The 7,774-nt window shown below is 58.5% G+C and overlaps 3 protein-coding genes across 3 annotated transcripts; all 3 read left to right on the plus strand.

The window, feature by feature from the left end:
• Window positions 1–407: 407 nt before the first annotated feature.
• Window positions 408–3,199, plus strand: ABB37_09695 (putative mitochondrial ATP-dependent Clp protease subunit, heat shock protein 78 (HSP78); the record flags this gene model as incomplete). The annotated part of the gene is made up of 1 exon (XM_015809324.1): window positions 408–3,199. Exon 1 carries the CDS (start codon window positions 749–751, stop codon window positions 3,197–3,199), a length of 2,451 nt encoding a protein of 816 aa, XP_015652260.1. The 5' UTR covers window positions 408–748.
• An 823-nt stretch (window positions 3,200–4,022) lies between these two features.
• ABB37_09696 (putative short chain dehydrogenase) lies at window positions 4,023–5,406 on the plus strand (the record flags this gene model as incomplete). Its single annotated transcript, XM_015809325.1, has 1 exon — window positions 4,023–5,406. The coding sequence occupies exon 1, from the start codon at window positions 4,993–4,995 to the stop codon at window positions 5,404–5,406; it is 414 nt and encodes a 137-aa protein (XP_015652261.1). The 5' UTR covers window positions 4,023–4,992.
• Window positions 5,407–5,499: 93 nt separating this feature from the next.
• ABB37_09697 (dehydrogenase/oxidoreductase-like protein) lies at window positions 5,500–5,805 on the plus strand (the record flags this gene model as incomplete). The annotated part of the gene is made up of 1 exon (XM_015809326.1): window positions 5,500–5,805. One exon carries the CDS (start codon window positions 5,500–5,502, stop codon window positions 5,803–5,805), a length of 306 nt encoding a protein of 101 aa, XP_015652262.1.
• Between the last annotated feature and the right edge of the window lie 1,969 nt (window positions 5,806–7,774).

Genomic DNA, 7,774 nt, shown 5'->3' on the forward strand with positions numbered 1-7,774 from the left:
TCCCAGCCCAAAGGAGAAATTGTGCGTAGGGAGAGGGAGAGGGACCGGCAGAGAGCAGCGTCGCCGTTTCCTCCCACCGCTGCTGATCCCTGCGACTCCGACGCCCAGCTCTGACACTCCGACGAAGCACCATTAACGGTGCTGTTGGCGACGGACAACGCAGCTGACGGGTATGCAGCTGCAGTCTTTACGGGGCGCTGAGACCTCGAACGCCCCGCCAAAGAAGACCGCTCTTGCTGGCATTTTCATGTTCTGTCTTCCCTCCCTTCTTGAAATCCACGTCTCTCAACGCTACTCTCCCGTCGCCCCAACGGCGTGCCACACTCGCTGCGTATTGCTCCGCCTCTCGTTGCCATGTATTGAAACGCGCGTATACACAAATACCCCCGCTTTCTCGATGGTGCGGCAGGTCTCTACTTCTCACAGAGGACTTTCACTCACGATATCTTTAGCAGAAAGAGCAGTTGTTCCGCACGGCGCCAGCAAAGACGTGCGTCGTTTCCTCTGCTCTCTCCTGCACCTTCCCGGACTCCGCGTTCCGTATTTTCACAGTTTTAACTTCTCTCCGCCGCTCATATTTAGCTCTCTTACTGGTCCTCTTGCTGCTTCAACAGACTGAAGCGCTTTCTGCCTATTTCGTCCTCCCACAGCGCCGTATTGACGTTGAAGAGGTGCGGCCGTTCACTTCGGCCTGTGCGTCGCCATTTGTGTCCTTCTCGGAAGAACAAACAGATAAAGAACGCAGAGGATGATGCGGAGGCTTCATCTGAAGGCGGCGCGTGCCGCCAGCGCGACATCGACCGCCTGCTTTGCGACGCCTCTCACCTCCTCCTTGCGTGCACCCACGCCGTGCCTGCGTGTCCCTGCGCTGTTGAACTCGGCCAACTCACAGGCGGTCTCCTCGCTGGTCGTTGGCCGCCGCTGGCAGTCGAGCAACGTCACGCCGTGGAGCGGCGGAGGCGGCGGCGGCAACAGCAGCGGGGACGGCGGTCAGCAGCAGGGCCGGTCGTGGGTGAACCCCAACGCTGTGCCGCCGGGTGATTTTCTGAAGAAGTACGCGCGCGACCTGACGGAGGAGGCGAAGATGGGTCGGCTGGACCCCATCGTGGGCCGCGAGGAAGTCATCCGTCGCACCATCCAGGTGCTGTCGCGCCGCACCAAGAACAACCCCGTGCTGATCGGTGAGCCCGGCGTGGGGAAGACGGCCATCGTGGAGGGCCTGGCGCAGCGCATTGTGAAGGGCGAGGTGCCGGAGAGCATCAAGGATCGGAAGGTGTACGCGCTCGACATGGGCACGCTGGTCGCCGGGGCGAAGTTCCGCGGCGAGTTCGAAGAGCGCCTGAAGGGCGTCCTGAAGGACACGATCGACTCGCACGGGAAGGTGATTCTTTTCATTGATGAGCTGCACACCCTCGTCGGCGCGGGCTCCTCCGGCGACGGGTCGATGGACGCGGCCAACTTGCTGAAGCCTTCGCTGGCCCGCGGGGAGCTGCACTGCGTGGGCGCCACAACGCTCGACGAGTACCGCCAGCACATCGAGAAGGACGCCGCGCTCGCCCGCCGCTTCCAGTCCGTCCTCGTCACGGAGCCCACGGTGGAGGAGACCATCTCCATCTTACGCGGCATCAAGGAGAAGTACGAGGCCCATCACGGCTGCCTGATCAAGGACGAGGCCCTCGTCTACGCCGCTGTCAACTCCCACCGCTACCTCTCCGACCGCCGCCTGCCCGACAAGGCGATCGACCTCATCGATGAGGCTTCCAGTCGCCTGCGCATGCAGCAGGAGTCGAAGCCCGAGGCGCTGGACCTGATTGAGCGCGAGCTCATCCGTCTGAAGATTGAAGCGGAGGCGGTGAAGAAGGACAAGGACGAGCTCGGCAAGGAGAAGCTCAACAACATCTACGAACGCATCTCGGAGAAGCAGAAGGAGTACGACGCGCTGGAGGAGCGGTGGAAGAAGGAGAAGTCGCTGTTCCAGAAGATCAAGCAGAGCACCGAGGACCTCGACGTGCTGCGGCACCACCTCGAGCAGGCGATGAGCGCCGGCGACTTTGCCAAGGCCGGCGAGATCCAACACAGCCAAATCCCGAACCTGCGCAAGCAGATCGAAAAGGACAAGCAGCTGGCCAGCTCGCAGCACTTCATGGTGCACGACAGCGTGACCTCGAAGGATATCGCGGAGGTCATCGCGCGTGCCACCGGCATCCCAGTGGCGCAGCTGATGACTGGAGAGCGTGAGAAACTGATCCACATGGACGCGGCGCTGAAGAAGACCATCATGGGCCAGGACGCGGCCATCGAGTCCATCACCAACGTCGTGCGCATCTCTCGCGCCGGCCTGCACTCGCACAAGCGCCCCCTCGGCTCCTTCCTCTTCCTCGGCCCCACCGGTGTGGGTAAGACGGAGGTGTGCAAGAGTCTGGCAAAGTTCCTCTTCGACGACGAGTCCTTCATCTGCCGCATTGACATGAGCGAGTACATGGAGCGGCACTCGGTGCACCGCCTCATCGGTGCCCCGCCGGGCTACGTGGGCTATGAGGAGGGCGGGGAGCTGACGGAGTCGGTGCGGCGGCGCCCCTACCAAATCGTCCTCTTCGACGAGTTCGAGAAGGCGCACCCGAGCGTGTCGAACATCCTGCTGCAGGTGCTCGACGAGGGCCACCTCACCGACAGCCACGGCCGCCGGGTGGACTTCAAAAACACCATTATCATACTCACCTCAAACATCGGGGCGGAGGTGATCGCACGGCTGCCGGAGGGAGAGCCGAGCAGCGTGGCGATGCCGGCCGTCATGGAGCAGGTGCGCCAGCGTATGACGCCGGAGTTCATCAACCGGCTGGACGACATCATCATGTTCAACCGCCTCAGCCGCGACGACATCCGCCGAATTGTCGAGATTCTCTTTGCGCAGGTGCAGACGATGCTGACGGAGCAGAACATTCGACTGCAGGTGCCGAAGGAGGTCTACGACTGGTTTGGTGTGAACGGCTACAGCGTCGTCTACGGCGCGCGACCGTTGAAGCGGCTTGTGCAGAGCGAGCTGCTGAACCAGCTAGCGCTGATGCTGCTCGATGGCCGCGTTCGCGAAGGCGAAGACGTGAAGCTGACGGTGAAGAACAACGCGGTCGTTGTCGTTGCGAATCACAGTTTGTCACCGGAGAAGGGGTTGAGTGATGCGCAGCTGCTCTCTGAGAAGTGAGGCCCGATTTGTGGTCTTCTTCTGCTCCTCTTCGTCTCTATTGTTATTTACACGTCAACACGTGTGAGTATAAAGGCGAAGCGATGCGTGAGAGAAGCGGCGCAGACGCAGACGCAGGCGGCTGCTTTTTGTGGTTCGTTGCCACAGTCTTTCCTACAGCGACGAGGTCCAACGGCGCTGATGGCTGTAGAGGCAGCTCTCTGTCCGCGTCTTCTCTCACAGCAGCTTCGAAAAAACATTTTCATTTTTGTTTCTGACCACATCGGGCACCGCATCAGTTCCCCTCCCCGAAAGAAGAAATCCTTGTGGTTTTGTCCTTTGATACGAAGTAATGCGTGGAACTCGCTCGCCCTTCCTCCGCGTGGGTGGAAGGACGAGCGAGTTAGGCGCAACGCCGTACGTGAGTTGTCCGTGTTGTTTCGCTGCCATCGCCGCGTCTTAACATCACTTTATTTTATATTCCATATTCTTTCGGTGAGCTTGTGCTTGAAAGCAAGAGACGCACACGCTTTGAAGGGCTGCGTTTGCAGCTGGACCGACGGACGTGATGTTGCACGAAGGTGGGACGTTCCTTCTGCGACTGTTCTTCTTCACGGCGGCAAGGATGTTTGCTGCCTTGACTGCTCTTCTGATGCGCAACTGAGAGGCGCAGACGCGAGAAGCGAACGTTCTACTGTGCATCGTTCACTCGTGTTGCCGCATCGCACTGCTCTCAGGTGGCGGTGCTGACGATGCGGGGGAAATGCATCGCACCCATCCATTCGCCTTTTCCACCTCTCCCTCCTATTAATCCTTTTGGATGACTTCTCTGCTTTAAACGTGCAGACGCCGTCGGTGGCTGAGAGGTCGAACAGCCTCGCCTCCCTCCACTCCCCCAAACTCAACAACGGGATTATCAACAGCTGCTGAAGGCTCTGCCACACCGAGTTGAAAGAGTTCGCCTCTGCCTCCCGCAGCGCGCGCTCGACCCTGTCTGTCAATCATCATCGTGCTCTCCTCAGCTGATCAAGTGACCGGCACTGACATGTCTGACCTCCCTGTCAAACCGGCGCAGAGCAGCACAGTGGAGCCCAACCATTGGTGCTCCTTGGCTGCCGCATCCGACTCTCTCCGCGTGCCGGTGCTAAAAATAAAAGCGGAAGCCGCAGAGGAACTTCACAGCACCCAGCGCGCCTTACTGTGCAGTCAGCTGCAACACGCGTGGAGCAGCGCCGCGCTTCCAGAAAACTAAAAAAAAAGGTGGGTACAACTCGTCAGTCAGACGTGAACAACGCACACCAAGTGTTTTCCTTTCCTTTCCCTTCTCCTCTTCTCTGCTGTGAATTTCTGCTTTTACAGCCACGCTGCTCCGTTGTGGTGCCACGCGATGACGCGCATCTCATCCAGCAAAAGCGGCACCCATCAAGTTTGACTGTATCGCAACGACACCTGCTGTTTTGCTGTGTGTCTGACCTCACATTGCGTACTCTGCTGTGCTACTCACTGCAGTATTAAAGGACCGCTGTGCTTTCGTTGTCTCTTCGACGGGCGCCGCGTCTCCCTTTAGGCTGCTTCGCATGTTTGACCCGCCTCTTCGCGTTTGGGTTCATTTGCTGCCTCCCTCTTTCTCTGCCCACCACGACGGTCGGGGCTCTTCTACGGTTCTTCCTCGCTTGCCGCTGCGCTGCAGTATACAACCCGACCCACATCCGACTGCTGCCCAGCTTTGCTACCTCAGCGCTTCCTTCTTCTACTCATTTTTGAAAGCTCTTCCTCTTTGCATCCAAAGCAACACTGTTTCAGAGGTCACCGCGATGTCCCACGAGCTCACCAGGAAGGTTGCCTTCATCACCGGCGCCGGCTCCGGTCTCGGCCGCGCCATCTCAGAGCTGTGCTTTGAGCGCGGCTGCAGCGTGTTTCTGGCGGACGTGAACGGCGCCTCGGTTGAGAAGCTGGCCGTCACGCTGAACGCCGGCAAACACGCCGTGGAGGGTCAGCGCGCGGTGGCGGCGGCGCTGGACGTGACGAACGAGCAGCAATGGGCGACGGTGGTGGACGCGTGCAAGAGCGCTTTTGGTCGCATTGATATTCTGGTGTGCGACGCCGGCTGGCATGCCATGGTCCCTCTGGAACACGTCACGCTGGATATCTGGAACAGGATGATGAACGTCAACGCATTCGGCGTCCTCCTCGGCATGCGCACTGTGGCTCCGCTGATGAAGGCGTAGGGCGGTGGCAGCATCGTGTGTATTGCGTCTCCGTGCGCCGTGCGCGGCTTGGCGGTGGAGTCCGTCTACTGCGCCAGCAAGGGTGCGGTGCGGATGCTGTGCAAGTCGCTTGCGCTGGAGCTGATCCCCTTCCACATTCGCGTGAACACGGTGAGCCCCGGCACCTGCGAGACGCCCATGATGCACCGCATGGCCGCCCAATATGGATGCATCAAGGACGAATTCTCCGGAGCGTTTCCGATTGGGCGTCTCGCCCAGCCGCGTGAAGTCGCGGGGGCCGTCGTGTTTCTCGCGTCGGACCGCGGCTCGCACATGGTGGGTGCAGACCTGGCCGTGGACGGCGGCGCAACGGTTGGCCCGACCAGCCGGTCGCCGGCGCTGAAGTGGGCGTCTCTGTAGAACGATCCATTTAAAAGAGTATTATACCCATTTCTTTCTTTCCGTTTCTTCTCAGCGTTTCTTCTATGTCTTTACCTATTCTTTGGGCTCTCGGCTCCCTTCTCCGCTGTTGCGTCTTCGCCCACATGCACGCAGGGTCGGTGCCCATCCGTCTGTGCGGCAGCCCATCATTTCTTCTTCTACTGAATATCCTCTAACCGCCTTGCTATGAATCTTTGTCCTCTCCCCCCTCTAAAGTGTTTATTCCTCTCTGTCTTCGAGCCGCCCCGGCAGTACCGGGGGCTCTCTTTTCTTGTTTCCATCGCGCACCGCCGTCTTCGTCATCGTCGTAGCGGGCACGTATGGAGAAAGGCATCTTCAAAAGACGCGATTCCGCTTTGCGATGACGGTGAAGCTGAGCAAAGTGTATTACTGTGTGTTTCTCCCGGCCACCAAAAAAGAAGAGAGGGGATAGTGAAGAGGGTCACCCTGTGTGATTGGGGTTTTACGGACTGCCGCGAAGAGAGCACAAAGCGGGTGTAGCTGTTGATAGAACCCGATGAGCGGGAGCTTTGCGTGCTTACCAACGTCCGCTTCTGAGCAAAGAGCGCACCGGCACGTTTCTGCTTCTCTGCAAGCTTCGTAGAAATGTAAGGGGTGTCTGCATCTGCCGGTGCTCGTAGTATCCTCTCCGTGCCTTGCTTCCATCTTTCACCAAATGAACAGCTTTAACGGAACTCCCCCACACCGCCGCTGTGCGAACTCGCATGAGACACCAAGGCACGTCGTTCCTTCCACCTCCACTACTCTCTCCTTCTTCTTCACACCACCACAACACACATTCGCTCTCTAACAGGACGGCGTCAGTTCCGCGTGCACTACGAGAGTTTTCGATAGTCATGACGTGAACTAAAATATATTAATACCTTCGATATCTCATTTTTGTATTTTCATGCTTCGTTTTCATTCGCGCCATTTTTTTTTCTGTGTGTATTAAAGCGCGTGTTCTCGGCTTCATTACACTTAAAAATCAAAAACCCGGGTGCTGTGGACAGCCCGGTAAACGCCGACGCTGCCCAGTCGTAATTGTGGATATCGAAAACCACCAAAAAGCGTTCCAACATCGACGCTTTACTGTTGAATTTCTTAGTTGGAGAATGTTAATAAAAAACATCGTTTTAAGACCGTTTGTTTTTAGGCGTGCCACACGTTTGTTTCATCAACGCCATCAAAGCAGTCCGTTAGGGCTTCAGTTCTACACCGTCTCACCTCTTTCGCGTTGGGGCGTAAACACGGCACTTCCTTCCCGAAAGTGAGGCACGTTTTCGTTGGTTCTTCTTCGGTTCTTCTTGTTTGGTGTTGGTAGGCCGCTTCTTTCTTATTTTCTTTGCTTAAAAAATTACATCCGTCGACACCATGCGAAAGGGCGACAGTGGGCCTCCGGGTGTCAGCGGTGACGAGGCGATGGTGGTGCCACCGTCCCCACAATCCGGTCCATTTCAGCGCCTCCGTCATGGTCCTGCAGCGCCGGTGACGATGCCCTCGGCCAAGCGCAAGTCCGCTGCCCACAACAGGATTTCTGCAAGAGGACGCATTTACTACGCGAAGCTGGTCACAACCGCAACTACTATTATAATTATGTGCATCCTTTATAACTCGATTGGAAGCACCATCACAGTCCCAAAGGTCACGATCGTGCCGGTGCACCCCGTGCAGCTGGAGCCCGGGAAGGCCAACCCCATCGCGCTCATTATGCCGCTCGTCGGCTACCCGCTGAGCAACAGCACAGGAGTGGAGTTGCTGCGTGAGCTGCTGCAGCCGCTGCTGCTGTCGGAGGCGGCGCTGTGCTACCGCGCGGACGACGGGGCGGCGGTGCCGGTGGTGGCGCACGCCGTCGTCGTGAGTCGCGTGTCGGCCACTGCGGTGCGGAGTGCGGTGCGTGGCGTGTTGGCGAAGGGCTCGACGACGGCGGGGTCGGCGGTGGCGGCGG

The sequence above is a fragment of the Leptomonas pyrrhocoris genome (assembly GCF_001293395.1).
Source record: "Leptomonas pyrrhocoris isolate H10 chromosome Unknown, whole genome shotgun sequence".
NCBI lineage: Eukaryota > Euglenozoa > Kinetoplastea > Trypanosomatida > Trypanosomatidae > Leptomonas > Leptomonas pyrrhocoris.